The sequence below is a fragment of the Myotis daubentonii genome, chromosome 16, assembly GCF_963259705.1.
Source record: "Myotis daubentonii chromosome 16, mMyoDau2.1, whole genome shotgun sequence".
Classification (NCBI taxonomy): Eukaryota; Metazoa; Chordata; class Mammalia; order Chiroptera; family Vespertilionidae; genus Myotis; species Myotis daubentonii.
The window spans coordinates 47,271,570-47,296,195 of NC_081855.1; the positions used below are offsets into that span (position 1 = coordinate 47,271,570).

General features: G+C 45.9%; 1 protein-coding gene across 1 annotated transcript in view; it reads left to right on the forward strand.

The window, feature by feature from the left end:
* The first annotated feature begins 21,328 nt into the window (after positions 1–21,328).
* Positions 21,329–24,626, forward strand: part of SKAP1 (src kinase associated phosphoprotein 1) — a 254,985-nt gene continuing 251,687 nt past the window's right edge. The window contains exon 1 of the mRNA XM_059670733.1: positions 21,329–21,483. Within this exon, the coding sequence (XP_059526716.1) occupies positions 21,435–21,483 (49 nt within the window). The 5' untranslated portion in view covers positions 21,329–21,434. The remainder of the gene's footprint in view (positions 21,484–24,626) is intronic.

Below are 24,626 nucleotides of genomic sequence, written 5' to 3' on the forward strand. Positions count from 1 at the left end.
CCAATAGAAAGGTGATGCCCCTGTTGGGAGTGATTTTCCTCCCCCTGGCAGGAAGCAATGCAAAAATGGGAAGAGGTAGGTGGTAGCAGCGACCAGCTTGGAGAGCTATGGGGTCAGGCTTTGAGAGTCTCTGGCGGATCATGAACTATTACTCAGAGATGGCCAATCCTAATGTTTGTTCTCTCATTTTTATGGAGAAGGAAACTGAGACCTGGAAATATTGAATAGTTTGTTTAGGGCCAAATACCCAGGTAATGTCAAAGCTTTAAAGTAGGATTCAAGTCTCCTTACTCCTGGACAAATACTTGTTCAATGAGAGGCTTGGCAAATGGACTTCATCTGACATGGTTGGTAACTCTCGTAACGGGTTAGTAGGGGTTTCCCAGGGCCCTGAGGACTTTTGAGGCTGTGTCCAAGATGACCAGGGAAGGCCTTGGTAACAGTTTGGAGCTGTTTTCTAGGGACAGAGAGGAGGCAAAGGTGCCAGGTATTTTCTGTTCCATTTCCTAGTAAAATGGAAATACTGTCTGGAAGGAGGATAGCCATTATCTGTCATTAATACCTTGGCTAGAATTCATGTCAGATTAGTGTGCAGCCTGGCTGGTGTGGCTCAGTGGTTGAGCATCAGTCACCCTACGAACCAGGAGGTCACGGTTCTATTCTGATCAGGACACATTCCCTGGGTTTCAGGCTCAGTCACCATTAGGGGGCATGCAGGAGGCAGCTGGTCAATGATTTTCTCTCATCATTGATGTTTCTATCTCTCTCTCCCTCTCCCTTCCTCACTGAAATCAATAAAAACATTTTTTCAAAAGATTCGTTTGCAGACCCATGAGGGAATGAGAGTTTTGAGCAGGATAGGGACCTAGGAAAGTACAAAGGGCCTCACCCTGGAGGGTGAAATATTTGGGGGCTCCGTGCAGACAGGGTTAGAAAGAAGACACGGGATATCTAGCAGGAGGAACACTGAGGGGCCGAGGTAAGGGGAAGAAGTGACCCTGAAGAGATTTTCGCAGTTCTCTCTTGGCTTAAACTTTGCTTAATATGATCTTCACCAGCCACACTGCTTGATGTTCAGTTTCTCCGACTGTAAAGAGTTGGACTAGAGCAGACCACATCCTCCTACCTGGGCAGGAAGTGTAAAAGAAGATCAAGGTCACTTAGATGTGTTTTGTCAACTTGCGATGTGACAGTGTCTTCCTGAACAGCAGTGTCCTGTCCTCTGGGATCTGATCCCCCACCCATCTCACTAACTGACCTCACAGCATTCGACCTTCATCGTACTTGTGAACAAGGGAGACCACCCACTGTCTGGCTTCTGCGCCTTCATCTCAGACCACTGGTGTTTGTCTGTCCATGCCATCTGCAGAGCTTTGTAGTGGTCCTATTTCCCTCAAAACAAACTTGATTCTGCTGCCGAGAGTGTGGGGAGAAAACAAAAGGCATGTCCACACACGAAATAAAGCTGGTCTCTAAGGAACAAACTGAATATGTAAGCACTGAGGTGATACCCAACAAAGGGACCGTCAGCTGGGTTAGTCAGGTCAGGGCCACCCCCTGGCAAAATTAGACATTTTGAAAATTGTCTTTGGTTAATGGGTTGATATCCTTAGTGTTGAATCAATCTCTAAGAAGAAAAAAAAAAAGTTAAGACAAATACCCTCAAAGGAAAGCAGGTAAGGAGTAGAACTAGTAATTGATAAAAGAAGTAAATGAGAGGCCAATAGAAACATTTTTAAAAGTTTATCTTTATTAATAATTAAATAAATAGAAATTTAAACAAGATACCAATTCTATCAACTTGATAAAGGTTTAAGAAGGTTCTGAAAAATATAATAGCTAATATGCCGAATAAGATCAATTAGCACTTGTATCTGTTCCCATAGGTTTTGGTGGTTTCTGGTTTTTTTTTGTTTTTGTTTTAACTGCAGAAGTTGGAAAGCTAAATATTTTCCAGCTAGGATTCTAGCTGTGAATTGGGTTCCACTAATTAAATGCATTATTCTGAGGTTTGGATGATGCTCTCTGTGGCTGTCCAGAAGCCTTAGCTGGCATTCCTTTGGGTTAGATTCTTTTTTTTTTTTAATCTTTAGATTCTTTATTAGTTAAGGTATTACAAATGTGTCCTCATCCCCCCCATTAACCCCCATCCTCCCCCCACCCCACTCATGCTCTCATCCCCCTGTTGTCCATGTCCATTGGTTTGGCTTATATGCATGCATTGGGTTAGATTCTTTAGGTCACTGAATGCTGTGGCAAATAACTAAGATGTATATGGTGCTTTAGAAATAAACTAGAGGCCTGGTGCATGGATTTGTGCACCAGTGAGGTCCCGTGGCCTGGCCTGCACCCTCTCACAATTCAGGAACCCTTGCGGGATGTTGGACTGCAGGTTTTGGCCCTATCCCCACAGGCCAGGCCAAGGGACCCCGCCAGTGCAAGTGCACCAGACCTCTAGTATGCATATAACATGTTTGGTTCGTCTCTTCCTGCCCTCCCCTCTCCCCACTTCCCTCTGAGATCCATCAGTCTGTTCCATGTTTCCATGCCTGTGCATTGAGCGTCTTCCCCCTGGTGGTCAGTGTGTGTCATAGCTACCCGTCAAACGGTTGCTTAGGCTTTTATATATATAGATTATAAAGCAAGGAAATATAGACTAAGTTAAGGAAATAAAGTATTTAGTTCCATTTCTGGCTTTGGTTTCATGGTCTTAAATAGGCACTATCTCTCTGGGACTCCATTTCTCCATCTGTACAGAGAAAGGGACTTATTAGATGACTCCTGCCATCGCTGACAGCCTAGTCCCATACCAATCAAACACAGTGCTGGCTCCTTTCTCCTTGGGAGACTCGGTCATGCAGGTGACCCTAATCTGACTTGAAGATCAGTGGGAGAACAAATCGAAGTTTGTTTGATTTGAGGTAGATCAACGTTTATTTCTTTGGCCAACTCATATGGCCAGCATAGACCACACATACTCTTAGCTTTAGTATCTGTGTGCTTTGCCATCTTAGTTCTGACTCTTCTACACAAGGAAGATGGATGACATGGTTTTAAGAGCTCTTAAATGGGTGTTCTTAAAACCTTCCTGCTGATTATTTTCCAACTCCCACCCTCCCAGAATGCTGGCAAAGTTGCAGTCACCATTAGAAATGGCCTCTAATATTAGGTCAAGGAATTGTTCCTAATTAAAGCAAAAACACATTATAAAAAGAAGCCATACATTAATATATTAACCCCAGCTAACCTCATTAGCACTTATTACATGTGAGGTTAGCTCACTAGTTATCGGTTTGGAAGGCAGAGAGCAGGTCTGGAAGAGAATGCTTTTCTTCCCGGTGTGAAGAAAGAGCTGCTGATACAGGAAGAGGGAGGGTGAACAAACTGCAGCTACCTTGATCTTTATCTAGGGCCAGCCCTGATAAGGGAAGTGCAAACCTTCTCTGTGATTGGATAATGAGGCCAAATGAGTTTAGGGAAGAATCAGAGGCTGAGTTCCATTTGACTTCCTCCGTGGTTGGAGGGCAAGCTGCCTGCCCAGCATCTGCGAGTTGCCAATAGCAACATGGAGTAGAGCTTGCGGTGGCTGAGGGCATGGGATTTGCTATCACACTTCTGGGGTTGAACCCTGCCTGGCTCTGTGACCTTAAGCAAAGTACTTACCATCCTTGGTTTCAGTTTTCTTGTTAGTCAAATGGGGATAAAATAATACCCATCTCATGGAATTGGGAGGATTGAATGAAATAGTGCATGGAAAGCAGTTAGCAATTGTGGCAATTTCCATATATTTTCTGAGAAGTGTTCCATGGAACAGAAATTACCTAATTCAATGGTGGAGCCCAGGAAGTCCAGCTCTAGTTCAGTATCTTTGGTCTCACTGATGAAACCAATAGCTTCTCCATGTATCCCAGGGATCTTGCAAATCATTTTTTATAACCCTTCGCCTGCCTCATGTTCCCATCCAATTCTTTTGTAATTAGGTGCCTCACATTCAGAAAACGCAGGGCAGGAAAACCTGAGTCTGTTAAATAGATACATCTAGAGTTCATTATTCATATTACAAAATAATTATTTGTTTTACAGGAGCATTAACCTTGACAAAGTTAATTTCCCGTGTACACGCAAAACTGAATGCGGAATATAAAAACTTATTTTACGTACATCTTAGACAATAAAATTGTGAAAACTTAAAGGTGGAATGGGCTTTAGAAATCATCTAAGCCAGTGGTTTTTAAACTTTTATTGTTGCAGCCCTATTTCTTTAGAAGTCTTTCTGAGATTTCTTAGATACATGATACCAAGGAACACAGCTACTCTGATTAAGCCAGGGGTGGGAAGGTGGCAGCAATCACTCCCTCCCTCTCTTGCCCAATCCCTGAGGCCACTTCAGAACCCCTCTGAGGAACCTTGGGGCTTCTAGAAACATAAATTTGAGTCCCACTGATCTACCTGAACGATCTCACTTTGCACATTCCTTTTGCAAAACATGGTACTCCTGTATTTCTATTTAACCGTCTTATTTTCTTTTTAAATTTAAGGTTCTTGAGGGCAAGAACCTTTTTATTTAAATAAAAAAAATACTTAGTGTGCTGCTCTACATGTAAGTTGAGGATTTAAGGTCTGTTTTAAGTCTCCCTGTTAGTGCCAGAAATGACCAGACTATTATTATATCTAAACATCCTTTATTGAATCTTTGAAAAGTGACTTCATAAAACCATCACATTTTCAGCTCGAAGGGACCTTGGAGAACATGTACTTTAACAAGTTCATTTCCCAGATGTGGAAGCTGGGCCCCCGATAAGTGATTTGGTTGATGTCATGTTGTAAGTTAATAGCAGGGCTGGGACGAGAGCGCTGGGTGTCTGATTCTTGGGTTAAAGCTGTTTCAACTTATAATAAGAAGCTGCTCTTATTCTATGAGAATGCTATACATTTGTATTCCTGAACACATACTTAAGCTACCTACCAATCTCCTTTCTTTTCCCAATAATTAACCCAAAGAACTATCTTTATAATCTATGGCCTATGTTTCATTAGGCAATTTTTTAAAATTATAAAAGTGAAAAAGTACTGACCTAAAGAGATGCCCAAGATATAGTAAATGAAAATGTAACCATTATATGTGGGATGATCCCATTTTGTTTAAAGCTTGGGTTATTTCTCTAAGGTTTAGCTGGATGTATGTTTCAATGATCCCTCTTGACACAAGTATCTAATGAGATCCACACCTGTTAATTTATAGAAGTTGACATTGATGCATGACTATAACAACCATAAAAGTTTGTATTTGCTTTATCTTATTATTTTTACTTCTGCGCGGTGTTGTATATTACATGTGCGTGATAATTTATGGATCCAATCCTCTATTGGCAACATGTAACTTACATGCAATTTTTCAACAAGCTGCAGGGAAATTCCTCACATATACACCCTTTTGCACATATGTGAACATTTTTATAGGATAGATTCCTAGAAGTGGAATTGCTGGATCAAATTTTGAGATACCACATAGCATTTATTCTCATATACCCTTCTTGTTGTTATTGCTGCGACTAACATGAATACACCTCAGCATTCGTACATAATTTGTAGTTAATAACACATACATGAAATTATTGGAACTTTTTAACAACCGAGTGGGTTTATAGATGAGGAAAGTGAGGTTTGGATAAGTTAAGTAATTTGCCCAAGTCCTATAGCTAGGGAAGATAGAACTAGATTTGAAAACTAGGCCTTCCTACTTCAGGTGTAGGGCCCAACGTTCCCAATGAAAACAACATAAATAAACCATTAGGATGAAAACAAGAATGCCAACTCATTCTCTTGCTGTGTCCTCACATGGACAAGAAGGAAAGATCTCCGTCTTTTCCTCTTATAAGGACATGAATCTCATGATGAAGGCCCCACGTTTCAACATATGCATTTGGTGGGACACAAACATTCAATGAAGCTAAACGCACGGAGAGGTTTCTGATGAAAACTTAGGGTGTCTTCATGTAGCACCTCCTTCCTCAGCTACCCAATCCTCAACCGCTGTGTCTCTTGGGAGAGAAGCTGATGTGGGCCATGCAGAGCTAGCGAACGTCTGGCTTGTCACCCCGCTGCCATGGGCCACTGGCTGTGAGGGGGCCTCCGTAAACTTTCGGGCTGCGGTGCATTTGGCTCAGTCTCCTCTTCTGAGCCCCCGCCCCCCCCCCCCCCCAAGCTGCGAATGATGCTAGCAGGGCCCAGAGAGATGGATTTGGTGACCTTTCTGGATGCGGACTCCAAGCAGGAGGAGGGAACAAATCAGCTTCGAAGCGGTTAATTTCACTGGCTCCTAAATTGATAAGCGGGAGGGGGGTGGGGGGGTGGGGGGGGTGGGGGGGACGTCAGTCTGAAATGAACTCGCCTTGTTCAAAGGGGTTCGAAAACAGCGGAACTCAATCAGCAGCAGGCCGCGCGGTTCAAGGCTGCAATTCATCCCGCCGCGCCTCTGAAAAATGGGAGGTGACAGTTCATTTTGCCAGTGACAGTCTGTCGGTCTCGCTCGCTGCTTCTCCTGTCGATTGCCTGGCGGAGGTGAAGTGCAGCTCGGAGACACCATCGTTTGGTATTCCACTCAGCGAGCAGGATGGTCCCAGGACCCAAGGTGTGCAAACCTTGCTCGCCCCCCCCCCCGCCCCCGTCCCCCGCCCCTGCTTGTCTTCTCCCCTCCCCGGAGACCTGACATGCACATGTTTGATTATGAATCCCTGGGACCATCTTCCCACTTCCTGAGCCTTATCTTTCCCTCCAGCTTCCTCTTCCGGTGCCCTGGGCTTCCCCCGCTTTCTGGAACCTTGTGGAACAAAGCCATCCAGCCCAGGAGGCTCCCAGCCTGGCGAGGACTCCAGGTGAGGCGAGCTGTGGACGTGGAGGCAGAGAAGTTAGGGACGTCAACGGAGGCACAAAAGGAACATCAGCCACAACCAGCAAGGCACTGCCTTCCAGACTCCAGGCTCATTTAAAAATATATATTTTATTGATTTTTTACAGAGAGGAAGGGAGAGGATAGAGAGTTAGAGAGAAACATCGATCAGCTGCCTCCTGAACACCCCCTACTGGGGATGTGCCCGCAACCAAGGTACATGCCCTTGACCGGAATCAAACCTGGGACCCTTCAGTCCACAGGCCCACGCTCTATCCACTGGGCCAAACCGGTCAGGGCCCCAGGTTCAGTTTTTGAAGAGTCCCCTGAACAAGGGCAGAGAGAGAGGAAGGAGAAAGGAGGTGACCCTGTGAACGCAGGCACTGAATCCTGAACCCACCCTTCCCAGTGCTTTCAACTTCGCTTAAAAAAAAAAGGAGCTCATGTATCTTTATTAACTTTCCTCATTTTGGTAACTGCACCGGACGGACGTTATTTAAGGGAATGTCCTCATCCTTAAGGAATACTACTGAAGTGTTTAGGGAAAAAGGACCAGGATGTTTGTAACTTACTCTCAAATGACTCAGGAAAAAATATGTGAATTTACTTAAGTAGAAAATAATAAAGCAAATGTGGCAGACGTTAACGATAGGTGAATCTAGGTAAGTTGGCAATGATTTCAAAATAAAAAATAGTAGAAAAACCCCAATAGACTTACCTTGCAACATTTCCTCAATAAGTGTTTGTTGAGGACCTACTCTGCACTAGGGCAGTGATGGCGAACCTTTTGAGCTCGGCGTGTCAGCATTTTGAAAAATCCTAACTTAACTCTGGTGCTGTGTCACATATAGAAATTTTTTGATAGTTGCAACCATAGTAAAACAAAGATTTATATTTTTGATATTTATTTTATATATTTAAATGCCATTTAACAAAGAAAATTCAACCAAAAAAATGAGTTCGTGTGTCACCTCTGACACGCGTGTCATAGGTTCGCCATCACTGCACGCGGGATAAAGTGGTGAACAAGATAGGAAAGGTCTGAACCCTCAGGGAGCTTGCAATTGGGGGAGAAGACAGGTGGTAGATAAATAATTGCAGAGAGGCCCTAAATGCTACAGGAATGTGTGAGAGGGAAACAAGCCAGCCTAGGAAGCCAACGATGATTACCAGAAGAACTTCCGTTTAAAGTGAGACTTGAAGCATGAAGCTGAATGGAGTGTAGAGGGAAGAGTGTTGCAGAGAGAGGGAACAGCACATCTGAAAAATGAAAGTGGGAGAGGGTGTGACTCATTTGAGAAATTGAAAGAAGTCTGAACCTGAAGATGATAGAGTACAGCAGCCTCCCTTATCTTCAGGGAATATATTCCAAGACCCCAGTGGATGCCTGAAACAATGGATAGTATTAAGCCCTTATATACTATGTGTTTCCCTATACAAACCTATGATAAAATTTAAATTATAAAACAGGCACAGTAAGAAATTAACAGTAATAACTAACAATAAAATAGAACAGTTAGCTTGGCGGGTGTGGCTCAGTGGTTGAGCATCAACCTATGAACCAGACGGTCACAGGTTCAATTCTCAGTCAGGGCAAATGCCTGGGTTTGATCCCCAGTAGGAGGCAGCCAATCAATGATTCTCTCTCATCACTGATGTTTCTATTTCTCTTTCCCTCTCCCTTCCTCTTTGAAATCAATAAAATTGTATTTTAAAAAATATTTAAAAATAGAGTAATTAAAACTACATTGCAATAAAAGTTATGTAAATGCAGTTTCTTTCTCAGCAAACTAGCATGAATTACTTTTTCCTTCTTCACAACTTCACAGACAGAATTCCTAGGGAAGAAATTGTGAAATAAAAGTTTCTTGCCTTCAGATCCCTTTTGTTCTCCATACTTCTTTGTTACACAGTCATTATAATTGGCGTTAATATTCACCCAGGCCTGAATTCTCTTGGGTAAAGTTCAGTGTCTTAGACATTTCCTGCTTTCATGTCCTATCAAAATTTACCTGCCCATGTCCTACATCAGCCCCTCAGGACAGCTACTAATCTGATAAACTGATGTGTATTAATGGGATAAAGAGTGGGAAAGTAGCAACGTGATAGTCCTGCCAGGTAATTCCTATCTTATTTATTTATGCATTTTTATTATCTCACACTGTTCCTGGCACATACCAGGTATTCAGTTCATGTCTGCTGAAATGAAATTGATTGAGTATGCTCCTTTTCACTTAGACATGCTGGAGGCAATACCTTACTCAAAGTTAAGGCCCTTATGGCAAAATTTTAAGCATTGTGGCACATCAGACGGGAAAAGATATTTGGGAGCAGATGGCCTTATAACATACCTCAAACCATATCCTGATGTTTGTTTAGGATACACCTTAGCCTGCACCTTGAGGTCCACATGAAACATTAATTGAGCATTTATTTGGGAGCCTCTGTTTTGGCACTAAACATCTTTGGGTGCTCAGTTAATACTGAAACATTAAACAGGCAAGTATTTTGGTCTCTAAAGAGTATCACATTGTAATTTGGCACAAAGATGATATTAATATAGCATTGTAGGTGGTGTGTCGGGGTCCAATCATGAGGATGAGAACAGTCAACAAATACCAGGTCATATGTTTCTTGAGAGCAGCTCTACTGCCTCTACATGTCTGTGTTCTAGTGCTTTGGACATAGTAGGTGCTTAATAAATATTGAACGAATAGATGAAAGAAAGAATCCACACTGGCGTTCCTGGTTCCCTTTGTGACTAAAGGCATACCCAAGGCCATTTGGTAGTTAAGGTTAATGGAAGTTCAAAGAAACGAAATGGTTTGTGGTGTTTTGTTCCCTTTTCTTGTGAAACTGAGGACTGAACCCATAACCTTGATTCTAAGCAATATGACTGCCCTGCCTTGAGTTATCCTATTAGCTGGAATATTAACATCTTAGACTGACAGGTCTCCTCCTCTTCCTTCTTGAAACACCAGGCATTTTGCTGCATGTGTCAACTCTGGTCTGAAATCCACAGTGAGCCCTGGGAATTGAACTTGCCTTTGGTGTTTGCCACATTGATGATCTAAGCGTGGGCAAAGGGAAATGAGCTACTTATAAGATGTACATTATCACTTGTGTAATCAAACACTGTAAAAAGATACTGGGGAAAAGCTGGGAAGTCGTTGTGCTTAGAGATCATGGAATTCCGGATGTTAAAAAGGGAAGAGAAGCAAATTACCTGTCCCAGATGGTTTAGTCACTGGAAGACAGGATGCCAAACTAGATATCCTCTTGGCGTTCCTATAAACTCCATTAATCTTTGATTTCATGATTCTATGTTGGACACCAACCAATAAACATCCTGAACAATCAGATCTTTGCTCCCCTCAGGGAGCTGAGAGAAACAGCGTGGACTGAGTGGGGACAGTTGTGTGGGAGCCCACAGGCTTGTCACTTAGCTATCATATTGTCTTCTCCAGAATCTTGCCCCATCTTCCCTCCTCTAGCCTCAGCTAACACAGGAAATGGTAATGCTATTTATCTGTAGATTCAGCCAAATCACCATTTCCTGGTTCTAATGTTCAATAACCACTTTTGAATCCTCCCCCACTTCCTCTCTGATTCAGTTTGAAGTTCAAAAGCACCCAGGAGGTAAATGAGCACTCAGCTAAGCCGGTGGGGCCCTGGCACCCTTGTGGTTTGGTCGTTAATTTTCTGAAACTCAGGCACATCACTTCTTCAGTCTGGGCCCCTGTAAGTTATGTGGTTTCAGAAGTCCCTCCCAGTTCTGAAATTTTGAAATTCTTTGCTGGGATTCCAAAAGGAGAATCTGTTGGACCAGCTCCCTTTGGGAAGGGAAATGTGTCATAGAGCCCTCTGAATCTCTTCTTAGTCCAAACCTCGTTATTTCTTCCGGAGCACTCTATTGGAACAATGAAAGAAGTCAGAGAGGCAGTGTGACTGGTAACTGAAGTCTGCCAGCATCTCGTGTGAATTGGCAAATGCAATCCGAGGATGCCAGCTTTGAAACGGCCAGAGCTGCTTTTTGCTGAGGCTGACTAGAGTTCAAGGAAAGAGGCTGTGGGTTTCTCCTTTGACATTGCTACATTTCTTTTTCTTAAAAAAAAAAAAAAACTTAAAAAATATTCAATTATAATTATGTACTACATACAATATTATATTAGTTTCAGGTATACAACATAATGATTTGACCAGGGGTCCTCAAACTACGGCCTGCGGGCCACATGCAAATACAAATATTGTATTTGTTCCCGTTTTGTTTTTTTACTTCAAAATAAGATATGTGCAGTGCGCATAGGAATTTGTTCATAGTTTTTTTTTTTAACTATAGTCCGGCCCTCCAACGGTCTGAGGGACAGTGAACTGGCCCCCTGTTTAAAAAGTTTGAGGACCCCTGGATTAGACATTTACATAACTTACAAAGTGGTCAGATAAGCCGAGTACCCATCTAACACCATGCCTAGTTATTATAATATTATTGATGTGGTGCCTATATACAACAGACTATTACTCAGCCATAAAAAAAGAAGGAAATTTTGCCATTTGTGAAAACATGGATGGACCTAGTCCTAGAGGGTAATTATGCTAAGTGAAATAAGTCAGGAAGAGAAAGGCAAATATCCCATGATTCCACTTATAGGTGGAATCTAAGCGGTTTCCGTAGTGTAGTGGTTATCACGTTCGCCTCACACTTATAGGTGGAATCTAAAAAACAAAATAAATGAACAAATAAAACAGAAACAAACACATAGATGCAGAAAACAAATCGATGATTGCCAGATGGGAAGGATTAATGGAGGATAGATGAAAAGGGTGAGGGATTCTGAAGTCCCAGTTATAAAACGTGTCACGGGGACATTGCTACATTTCTCTCTGAACTTCTGTTTCCCATCAGTTTAGTGCAAAGCTCTGTCTCCTACTCTGGGGCAGCTCAGAAAAAATCGCATCCTGGTTTTGTTTCTAATTCAGGAGTTAGGTGAGGAAGTCCTGCTGAGGCCCTCCGGGCAATCCCTGCACACTCTGTCGACAGAGATGGAATCACGGTTAGATGCCCTAGTGACCAGCACCGATGAGATGGAAACTCACTTCCTAGGACAGGATTCCACTGGGGGTTGTAGTACCTACGGTCATTAAGAATAACGGGGTACCATCTTCTCCTGGGAACTTCGGAAGCCCTTAGCCTTATCTTTTCCGGGCATTTTCTTCCTTGGTGGAAGATGTTGAGACGTGGAGGTTAAATGACTTGCCCAAGGTCACACTGTTGGTGGCAGAGCAGAGATGAAAACCTCAGCCCATCTTCTGAGTGCCTAGTCTGGCTTTCATTGGACCATGCCACAGCTGTTCCCTGTATGAGGGACAACTGTACCGCCTGAGGATGATGGGCAGGAAGGCCAGGTATTGATACGACTGCCGTTCCAGTTCCCAGCGACCTTTTATGTCCTGCAGCCTGCTCAGCCGGCGGAGGAAGCAGCTCTGGGGCAGAGGGGGTTGCCATCTGCAGAGCTGCCCTGGCGAAGATAACAGGTTGTCAGTCAGCCTAGGTAGCCTATGTATGGCCTGGACCACAGAGCTTCCACTGAAGGAGAAATTAAACCTGTCTCACATACCAATCCCAGTGCTCTGATTACATTTACAGAGGTCATGGCCTGCATTCTGTCACCATGGAAACCTCTCGTGCTGCCAGGGTGTTGTCTGTGTGTGTGGTTGATATTTAAAGGCAAAGTCGCAAGCCCTGTTGCTGAACTCTCAGCTGCCAGGGGTAATCGCTCTCCTTCACCAGCCTGCATCCTGGCGCTTCATCCCAGAGATAAGAGGAAGGGAGGAGATGGAGGAAAGGTCCTGCCTGTCTCCAACAGGCGGGCCCTTTTAGTGGATCCAGGTTTGTAGGGAGAAGGGCTCGGGGATGGAGGTGCTGGGATAGCAGATGTGGGGGAATCAAAAAGCACCCCCATTTTGTAAAAATACAAGCGTCTTCTTACAAGTAGATGAGCCTGGCATTAAGTGGAGCCCTTCTTTCTCCGATACTTTCTCCAACTCGTGAGCACATTTCAGAGTGGCCAGATGGAGCCGGAGAAACCCCTCTACCTGAGTGTCTTTGGTGGTTTCGATTTTGCACATCTGGTAGCCCTGTGAATTGTGCTGATAACAATGGGGATTATGAAGGATCCCTGCTTCGTCCAAAGACCCCACAGCATTGTCCTGGAAAAAGCTACCAGGGGAGTGACTTATCAGGAGTCCCAGGTGTTGGAAGAGGTAAATAACACCTGATTCCACGGAGTAAGAAAAGAACACAAGTGCTGACTCGGCTTGTGGCCATCAATTTTTTTTTTCTTTTTTTCTCAAGACAATTATTTCCACACCATTGAATGGAGTGTAGATAACACGGGCACCTTAATAGCCTGGGAGCAGAGGCTATTTAGAGGAGATTTTAAGCACTGTGAGCATAAAATGAACATGAATATTCTGCAATATGCATCCTACAACTTGTCATTAAGTGGATGGCCTCAATGATGTGCAGCAACAGGCTTTGATTGGAATATTGAGCTCTGGAAAGGAAAATTCTGCATCAATAGTTCTACGATGCGGAATATCACATATAACTCAATAAAACGTGTCATTGTGTGGATAGTGTATATGCTAAAAAGTACAGCAGCCGACAATAAAGGCTTGAGTCTCTACAAGGCCCTTTTCTTTAAGAATGTACAGCCACTCCCGGAAGCTTCTCGATGTCCTTGGGGGTGGAACATGGTACATCCTGAAATTACAATTGGGAAATAGAGTGAATATATTTGATTTAGTTCCTAATCCTTCAAAACATGGAAACCTCTTTATTTTCTCCTTATGTTTTATTTCTATTTCTTCAATTTTTCATCTGGTTTCTCACTCACATTCTTCTTTTCCTCCTGTCTGGCTTGCTTGCTTTATCCCTAGGCCATCACTCCTTCCCATTACCTCCCCTCCCCCACCACTGCTTTCTGTAGAGTTTAGCCCTGCTGGCAGCCCTCCAGACTAAAGAGGCTACTGACTCCTGGGATATAATCTGCTTTCTGATTGGCTCTTTCTGGAGTCTGTGTTTATAGTGGAAACTTGGTTTCTGCCACAATGAGTGAAAAGAGGAGTTAATACCTTATGCCTTCCAGATGAATGTGTTCCCCATGTGGGTTGGAGAATACTGCAAATATTCCAGAACAGACAGGGCAGGGAGGGGTCTTTGGAGGTGGGCATGGAGAATCTGCAGGCTGATTCTCCCAATTTGTTAGAGCCTGGTGCCAAGGAAGCCAAGGCCACTCCTTCTATCTCTTTAAAGGCAAGTTACTTTCATAAAAAGGAAAAATTCTCATCCTTGGAGACCAATGACACCCATATCTTGGCCAGTCACTCTCAGATATATCTTTAGTGAGCAAGGAGAATGAAGGGAGAGATTATGAATGACTCAGTATATAAAGTTATTGAACACTTCCCACAGGCTAGTTGTTGCAGGGAATGCAGAGATAATAATAATGGCTAACAGTTAGGAAGAACCTATCATGCTGCAGGAAGTTATAAACATGATATATATTCGCTCTTTGAATTTTCACAACAACCTGGAAAACACTGTTAAGTATTACCATTTTACGGATGCAGAAATCGAGGCATGGAGACAATACGTTGCTCAGTTAAGGTCGTAGCAGGCAAGTGACAAATTTGAGCTCTGGACTGTATGATTTTAGGGCCACGATACTCTATCATCTCTTTGTGGGTCAGGACCATGATTTAGGATGTGAATTCTGGAACTTGGATGAAGGGTGGCATGGATGCCAGAGACTGGAGTGGAAACCATTTCAATATCACTTCTCAACAGAGACAATGAGAACCCAACCCAAAGCGGTGACACTCAGATGCAAAGGAGGATAAGCATTTAAAAGCCATTGTGAAGAGGTAAAACCGGTGGAGAGTTGGAATGGAGATGAGGAAGTGTCCAAGATGAGTCTTACAGTTTGAGTTTGGATTTCTGGAGAACAGCAATTCCTTTAGAACTCTTACAATGTACTGCGCACATACCATATACTATATATGCATGCCATCTTATTTTTCTTGCAACTACCTGGTAAGGTAAGGATTATGATTTCTAATTTACAGATGAGGAAACTGAGGCTCACAGAGCTCTTTCCAGAGTCTTAGAGATGGAAGGTGGATGAGGCAGAATTGAGATCCACATTTTTTTTTTTTTGGCACATAAATTCATGCCATTTTTACTAGCTTTGTTGCCATTACAAGGATTAGGGGGAGAGGAAATAAGAAGTTGGTGGGTTTGTTCAGATATCCAGGTGGAAATGTGAGACACAGGTATAAATTAGAAAAGTAAACTGCATTAAGGGGAAAGTTGGACTGGTGAGAGAATGAAACCACTGAGGATTCAGAGAACAAGGAGAAAAAAGAGAAGGGGAGGGAGTGGGAAAGTGAAAGGCAAATGTAAAACTCTCATGAGTACCTGAGACTAGAAGATGAAATGGAGAGAACCAAAGAAGGAGGCAGAGAAATAATAGTTCAGAGGACAGAAAGAAGACCAGGACAGGGGAGTGCCAAGGAAGTTGGGTGCTTAAAGCAAGACCAGGTAGTCAATGGCACTTTAGTGCTGCCCAGAGGTTGGGAAATACTGAAGAGCTGAGAAGGAAGGAGAGTGCTGATGCCCTTGGGAGAGAGTCACTTCAATGGTACAAAGCCAGGCAAGCAAAGAGAACACAGTAAGAAAGGACATGAGACCTGATGAAGGAAAAGAAGAAGAAAAGATGAGATTTGGAGAAGGTAGTGGGGTTGTATGTTTTGTTTTGTTTTTGTATTGAGGAGACAAAGAATGTTAGCAAACAGAGGGAAAGACTGAACATGAAAAGGAATGTGAGACTCAAGATCCAAAGGGTGGTGGGAAAGGGTGGGACCATTCATTCTAGTGGAAGATCGAGAGGCGGGGCGATGCATCCTTTAAAACGGAAGGAAAAGTGAAGCCTGAAAGCAACACAACAAGGACTAAGAGTTGTCTTGTATATAAAAGAGACATGGTTTATGCTGATAGAAAATGCTGCTGGAAGCCAAGCCCGCAGATGTTGGAAACAGACATTTATAAAAACCAAAATGAACACGGACATAATACTGAAGACAGGGAAAGGACATATTTTGGGGACCCAAAGCTTATTTCATACAGATGTCCATTAGGAGGAAGGTACTTGTACCAACTTTCTTGCGTTGCAGTAATCAGCCATTGCTGGTGTTATTGCTGAATCCAGGTAGTGCTTCTGTTGGTATTTGTGAACATTGGTGATTACATCAGCTCCTCTTAGTGTGAGTATACCTCCAAAGCGTGTGTGTGTGTGTGTGTGTGTGTGTGTGTGTGTACCAGGCAGGCCAGAGATGTCTACCAGATTCTAAATAACTGCTATTTCTCTCACCTTGAATCCCATTACCCTAACCCTGAATTCTAAGACCTGTAGTAAAGTGGGGGGGGGGGGGCGTTGGTGGAGGTGGTGGGGAGGGTGGCAGAGGCAGAAATAAAGGAAGGGCTTAGGGAACTTAAACTTTTACCTTTTGAAATAACAAATGAAAAGAAACCAACGAAATCCAGTTCAACCTTAGAAAATTCTCTATTATTTACTTTAATCTCCTTAACCACCTCAAAAGAAATGGTTACTCCTTCTATATAGTTTTCCAAAGTTGTCATGTCCGTAAATATCTAGCCTATAAAATTTACCTTGGCCCCACCTGCCTCTTGTGCAAATTAACCTCATAGACTGCCCCCGCGTCTCGCTCAGAGTGCACAGCCTCATCTGGCTGCAGCTGGCACATTCTTCATGCCACCCTCCCTCCTACCCTTCAGATTCCCAAGAGAACCAATCAAAGACAGAGAATGTCAGAGTCAGCAACCTCTGGTCCTGAGGGCTTCTGCTGGGCTCAGCAGTGCCCATGGGGGATGTCTAATGTGGTCTCAGGAATAGGCAAAGATTTTTTTAAAAATGTGATTGGAGAATATAGGGAAAAAAATAAGGGTATTGATAGAAAGATAAGATAAAGAACAAAGAAAGACATGTTACAATTTAGTTGAAGAGGGCCCAGCAATGATTGCTTCCCAAGTTGCTCAGTGATCCCTGGGCTGTAATTATCCATCTCCGATGTTCAGCTCCATAAGAGCTTTGGACCAGTGTTAGAACAGCAGGATTCGAATGCCCGTGTAGCCCCTGATGAGCTGGGTGCCCTGGGCAGAGCACTGGGTCTGTGCCTCATCTTACATTTGATCACCTTGAAGATTCTTTTGCATTTTAATAGTTCTGTTCGGAGCCTGTGCCTTGTTGAGAACTTGCTTTGGGAATGTTCCTTGATATGATAAGAGAACCTGCTTGTTTTGTTGTATTAGTGCAGAGAGATCTAGGCGTGTGAGCTGGAAGGGGAGACCATCGAAGTTCATTTGTGTAAATACTCAAATAACAGGACTCTCCTGAGTCAAAAGGTTAGCTACTTCGTCCGAGCAAGGAAGCTGTGGAAACCCTGCATATTAAGGCCACTGAAGTGATGGGCCCCAGGGAATATCTTGTATCTGTCTCCTCTGACTTGGGGTAGCATGAGGCTTGGTTGCTGGGACCTTGCAACGCATGCAGGGAGCCTGGTTTGGGGCATTGGCGGGACGCACCATCTCTCCTTCCATAGCCCTTAATGAAGTGAGCCGCTCTTGTCCTCATTAGGCCTCAGCATCTTCAATAAAAGAGTCAATAAACCCGGTTGATGGGGTTGGGACTGAGGGGCTGAGAGGCAGTGGCCGCAGAGCCACAGGGCAGACGTCAGCTCTGCTGTGTGTCATGACCCAGCAGCCGGGGATCGATAGCCGGCTCAGAATAAAGCCCAAAAGCCTGCCCTCTGAAGTCTCCTCTCTAGACCCATGTTGCCCAGGCAGAGCAATGCCAGCCGGTCCCTGCTTTGCTTGCAGTTGTTCCTACCCTATGCCATTCGGGGTGCCAGATGCTTCTGTTTCTTCCTGATTAAGCCCTCTAGACACCCCAATGGATGCATATTTAGTGAGTGCCCACCTGGCAGGGGAACATGTAGATGGCAACTCTAAGCAGCCCAGAGGCTGGCGGAGGCCCTGTTTTCTGTGTCTTCTGTCTGCTGACAGTATGCGAGGGGCCCTGGTGGACCAGGCAGTATATTTTCTGCACGTTGTGCTGCCAGACTCCATTCCTGCCTGCTCTGCATCTCTTTAGATACCCTTATCTTATCTAATTACAAGGAATTTCTGATTAATTTTGTGGCCTCTGCTCCGAAGGACCCCTTATCTGCGAGGGCCTTGTATTTTAACCTTGTCATTCTTTTGTTGTTTGTCTTTAAAGGCCAGACGGCTGAGAGGGGGATGCTAAGATCTTGCTGGAATTGGGGCTGGGGGGAGGGGAAGGAAAGGAAAGCAGATAGACCTGGGATTTGTGTATGCTGCTCCATCCCCCTGCCTGTGTGTGGAGACAGCTGGCTGCTTACTTTCATGACAGCCACATGGTACCCAGCCACACAGCACAGGACCCGGGCAGGGACTCGTCTGCTGCCAACCTCTCCAGATCCCTTTGATATTTCCGACAGAGCAGTAAAGGACTCTTGACTATCACAGTTTGCCTTGCCTCTCTCCACCTCCGCTAAGACTCCTCCGTGTAGTTTCCATGGCTACCCCCAATCAGATGTGGCTTCCTGCGAAATTGGATTTCAAAGAAGGACAAGGCTTCAAAGGAATTTGTCCATTTAACAGAATGTCATTAGGAGTGAGGCTGACTGCCGAACCAGGGCCCTCGGATGATTAAGGGGGGGCGGGGGGCGGGGAGGGCTGCGCTCTTGTGCGGAGGCAGGCTTCTGTCTGCCACGAGCAACCTTGATGCAACATGACAATGCCGTATTGGAATCTGCCAGTCACCCACTGCACACTCTCCAGCTCCGCACCTCCCTCCGCCCCTGTCTCTCTAACACCTAGGATGGACAGAGAATGGCTGCTCCACGAGTTTCTGCTGCATCTCTCCATCTGAGTGAGCTATGACAGGCAGTGAGGCCTGAGAGGATGTGCAATTACCTGGGTTTGTTGCTCCTTATCAGACAACTCATTAACTGGTAGCCTATATTAGCATCTGAAAAATATCCTTGAAGAAGAGGGGGTGGTGGTCCAATTTCCTTCCATTGCTGAGAGGGGAAGCAAGGTCAAGGGCTGGGGTTACCCACAGGAGGGACTTTGTTTCCGTGGCGTGGTTGTGTTTTTTTCTTGTTTTAAGAACAGTTTTAAATTTAGAGAAAAATTGCAATCATCGTACAGAAAGTTCCAATATATCCTCCCTTGCTTTTTAACACGTCAGAAGTACTCAAAAATGATTCAGAGCAGCTACAGTTTTATAGAAGGAGCAGTGAGCGTGGTGAACATGTCCCATCAGGAGCCTGGCGTTCGCTCTGAAGCCTGGAGGAGGCAGCATGTTAACTTTCCCACGGTAGGAACCAGATTCCCCAGAGACCCCTGCCAGCCTCCCGCCCCCCCCCCCGGCCCCCCAAATTTGCTGCAACTTGCAAGTGGGTCATGTGATCCTGAAATCAAGGTACCATTTCTCTTCAGATAGCAGGACCTAGACCTGTAAACATGCTCAAAGCTGCGGCAGCCTTTAAAGCAGGGGTGGGAACCTTTTTCTCTGCCCAGGGCCATTTGGATACGTATAACATCATTCGCTTAATAGAATTCATTTAATAGAAAGGTAAGTTGCTATGAAAAAAGCTCCTAGATTTATTGAATTTCGAGGCCCACCTGCAGTTGCCTTGGCAGGGCCAGACCAAATAATTCTGTGGGCCTTATGCCACCCAAGGGCCGGACGCGCGCCCCCCCCCCCCCACACACACCCCTATCCCCCACCTTAAAGGATCAAGTCCCCAAATCCTGAGACCGTCTCTGGAGAGGAAACCATGCCAGGAGGCAGGCATGAGCCCTCTGGACAATTTCTCCATGCTGCTCCTGTTCCCATATTTGTGGTTTCATCCATCGGCATCTTCCCTGAGGCGGCTGTAAACCCCGATTCACCCACCTTTTTCCTGTGTCCTCTCTTACCACTCTCAACCCCTCCTGCATATTCAGTAGGCAGAATCTGAGAACAGAAAGTCCATTTTCACAAAGAAGGAAAAGGGTAGAGGTGGAGTGAGATGTGAGAGATCACACACTGCACAGGGGCCCAGGTTAGGGCACCACCCCCCAGCTCAAAATTAGTCAGTGGCTCCCCAGTGCCACTCAATTGAGTTCAAAACCCTCCTTCTGACTTTCAAGTCCCTTCACAATAGGGCTTCCATTTTTCTTCACAAGCGTAGTTTCTGTATTTCACCCAGCCAGAGAGGCCTACGAACTATTCCCCAGCAGGAGGCTGTCCCATCTTTGCTTGCTCTGGGTCTTCCACCTGGAAAGCCCTTCTACCTCTTCAAAATCTGGGGTGTTCGGAGTCCATCTCAAATGCCACGTGAACCATGAAACACACATACGTGGCACTTCCCTCCTTCTCTTATACTCTTCTCCCTCCTTTAACACCCATGACACTTTAAACTTCCCTCTGGCACTTGGCCTGCTGCACTTCACAACAACCACCACCCCTCTTTCTTTTGAGAGATTGCATATTCACCGAAGTTATGGGAAATCATACAGAGCCATCCTGTCTGCCAGTTGTCCCCGGTGGTAACAGCCTGCAAGATGACAGCGCGTGTCACCCCAGGACATTGACACCTGCTGTGCTGTGAACGAGGCGGAAACGCTCCTCTGTGATCTTGCGCTTCACTGTCCGCCCTTGGTCAGCTCCTGGAGGGACAAGGCTGGGTGCCCCTCGCCCTCGGCTTTCTCCCTGGCACACCCTTCCTTTCCTCACATCCTTTCCGCCCAGGGAGGAAGGGACACTGTAGCTCCCTGTGTGCATCGCTTTGATGCTCCCAGATGCTGGTGGCTTTGGATTATTCATTGGGAACGTGCAGTCGTTCCCTTTCAACATCCTGGCTAACCCGAAAGAGGGAAGGTTCTGCGCTCTTCTGGGTGTGCGCATGGGGCCCGGCTTGGGAACTACGGGCTCCTGGGCTTGGCGGGGACCGTCTCTTCCCCGGATTCTGCCCTCCTGCTCGGTCCCCCTCCCCCACCCCGCCCATTCCCGGCAGCACGTGGTTTTTCCATCCTCCCCCTGGAAGGCAACTGTCGGGTGCTCAGGGTGCCAAGAGGCGAGGTTCCTTGGAGTCGCGGTCAGCCTTTTGTTTTTTGGGGGGGAGGGGGGCTAAAGGACGCAGCCTGGGCCCCGCCGGGTGAGGCGCCCCCCACGTTTCTCCCTCCGGGCGCAGGTGGGAGGGCGCGCGCCCCGCGCACAGGTGTCGCCCCGCCGCCCCGGGCGCCGCCCCCTCCCCCGCTGCGCGCGCCGCTTCCTGAGCGCGGCCCCGCCCGGCGGCTCCGCCCGCAGCGACGGCGGGCCCCGGGGTGCAGGTGCCTCCGCCCGCCGCCTCCCCGCGCGCCCGCCCCGCACCGGGCCGCCCACCGCCCCGCCAAATGCAGGCCGCCGCCGTCCTCCCCGAGGAGATCCGCTGGCTCCTGGCAGGTAACGCCCTGGCCCGCGGGCAGCTCCCTCCAGCGCTGAGCGGAAGGCGCCGGATGCCCGCGTCTCCCACGGCTGGGCTTTCTGCTCAGCTGCAGCGCCCATCACCTCTAGGACCTCCAGGCTTCTGGAGTCTTCCACCTGCAAAGCACGGGCTCATACTTCCGCCCCGTGGGCTTTCATTCCCCTCAGGTCCACCTTCTGTTTGCTTTTTTCTTTCTCAGGGCGTCGCTACCCCTCCACTTAACCCCCAGCTTCTGACAAACCTCAGGCCAGGTTCCTGCCGCCCCCGCCCCTTCTCCCCCCCACACACCCACACACCCACCCTGGCCACCTGGCCTGCTCTCCAGTCTGTCCCTTTCACACACACACACACACACACACACACACACACCCTGGCCACCTGGCCTGCTCTCCAGCCTGTCCCTTTCACACACACACACACACACACACACACACACACACACACACACACCCTGGCCACCTGGCCTGCTCTCCAGCCTGTCCCTTTCACACACACACACACACACACACACCCTGGCCACCTGGCCTGCTCTCCAGCCTGTCCCTTTCACACACACACACACCCTGGCCACCTGGCCTGCTCTCCATCCTTTCTCCTCTGGACTCCTGCAGGTCCAAAGGCTTGTGTCCTCCCCCTCCCCAGCCCAGGTCACTGTCATCACCCACAGAAAACCCTCGCCCCCCTGCGTAGAGCTCCTTGAGGCTCCCAGGGGGGCTGCGCCGGGCTCCTGGGCTCCTGCGGCCCAGGCGTGCGGGTGAGTGTGAGTTGTGTCAGCGCAGAAACACCTGGCCTCCCTTCACCGGCCTGCAGACGTCTGGGGTCTCAGGATCCGCACCCAGGTTTGCTGGCCCTCACTCGGTGTTACAGGACTTCCTGTTCTAGATGTGCCGCCTGTGGCGTGTTCACCTGCAAACTCTAGGGCCTAAGAGCCGTCCTTTGAAGAAGAGTTCAGGCCACGGTCACTAACACTCAACACATCCTCCCAACACTCCAAAGAGACTGTTTGCTAATGGGCAAATAGCATCTGCTCCGTTCCCACTTTTTCTGGGGAAAGTAACTTGCTTTCCTGTAACTGACCTTCCTGACAAAGAGGCCTGGAATCTGTGCTGGCATCAGGGTCCCAGGAGGAAACGGCTCAGAATTAAGCCTTTTGGCATCTCAGTGGCATTTCTGACACATATTTAACAGATGGCCTGCTTTGGGCAGGTCATACTTTTGGCAAGCAGTATTCCACCCCCCCCCCTCCCAGTTTCTCTCAATTTAATTGGTTTTACATCTCCATTACCTTGTTATCTTGGTATAAATGCCTCCTAATCAAATATTTGGCAAGTCCTTTTTGGTCTCTGTAGCACTGTTTCCATTCGGCATTGTTTCTGTGCAAAATCTGTCAACTAGGTATTTCTCCTGAGGCGACCTTCCCAAAATCTGTGACCTGAGTGAAGGTAACATTTCAGAGGAGAAAAGTGTTTGCAGGGTGAAGGAACATTATCTGGGGGTCTAGGGAGAAGCCCCTCAGCCTTCCCTTTGGTTTGCTATTAGATGTGTAAAGCAAGGCTGTAAGCATCTGGTTTCCAGGAGAGAAAGAACTGTTGGCAAACTTTAGTTCTGCCCTTGCATTTACACTTAAAGATGCAGAGTGATTCCTTTGACTGGTACTATCTGTCATTTGATGAGAGGAAACCGATTTTACAAGCTTGTTAAACCGTATTCCCATTTTGTGTGCAGCCTCGGTAGAAAATGCCTTTTTATTTTCGGAGACGTGCCATGAAACTCACTCCTTCCGCATTTTTGATGTGCAGTTCTTTATTGTTCACAACTGACACTTTGTAAACAACTCATTTCTGCACCTGCCACCTTCCTTTAGCTTAGATTATTTTCTTGTTAGCTGACTGGTTTTAATTGAAGTCTTCAGATCTCCTTCTAAAGCAGAACCTTTGCTGACAAGTAGAGCAGGGTATGAATGGAGATTAATTGCAATTAGAGTCTGAATCTGAAGCAGAGAAAACACTGCAAAGGTGGGATTCAACCAATAATTCTATTGAAAAAAATGTTTAAAGAGTTTGTTTTAGGAAGGTTCATGGAATCATAGCCACGTATTGGTTACAGGTTTTGTTTTTTATGAAATACTGTCTCTGGTATAGACCCAACAGAATTACTCATTGTACCACACATAATTTGTGTGTATTAGAAACTCTAATGGCTATCAATTTAGCATATGTTGCTGTTTACTTGCTCTCCCCCGCCCACACATTTAAAAAATATATATATCTTTATGGATTTCAGAGAGGAAGGGAGAGGGATAGAGAGTTAGAAACATCGATGAGAGAGAAACATCAATCAGCTGCCTCCTGCACACCCCCTACTGGGGATGTGCCTGCAACCAAGGTACATGCCCTTGACCAGAATCGAACCTGGGGCCTTTCGGTCCACAGGCTGATGCTCTATCCACTGAGCCAAACCGGTTAGGGCTACCCACACATATTTTAAGGTTGACAATTGACATTTAGATCCTGATCTCTATATCGTCACTCAGTGGAGGGAGTCACAAGGTGAGAGGGCTGTCAGGTTAGTGCTGCCACATGGCTGTGGGGGTGGAGTTTCCACAATGAATTACTACCTTCATAAACCAAGGCGTAAGCATTTGCACAGTGATTTAATGCTGGTCATCACAGCCATAACATAAGCATTTACTTATTTATAGCTACATGAGCATAAATGACAGGGGTGTTTTTGACATAATGTGGATGCCTTTAAAAAATAAAATATGCAAAGCATTGTGAAAGGTTAATGCCAAAATTATACACAGTGAAGAAGGGAGCAGAAACTCAAAGTCTAAAATTAATTTTTCTTTAAGGTTAAAATTTTGAACATTTGAAAATGTTTCATTCAACCCAGAAACTCCACTTTTAGGGATCTGTGTTACTGAAATTAAAGGACATGAAGTGTATATAAGAATACATCCTAGCCCAGCCGGTGTGGCTCAGGGGTTGAGCATTGGCCCATGAACCCGGAGATCTCGATTCAATTCCAGGTCAGGGCATATGCCCAGGTTGGAGGCTCGATCCTCAGTGTGGGGCATGCAGGAAGCAGCTAATCGATGGATTCTCTCTCATCATTGATG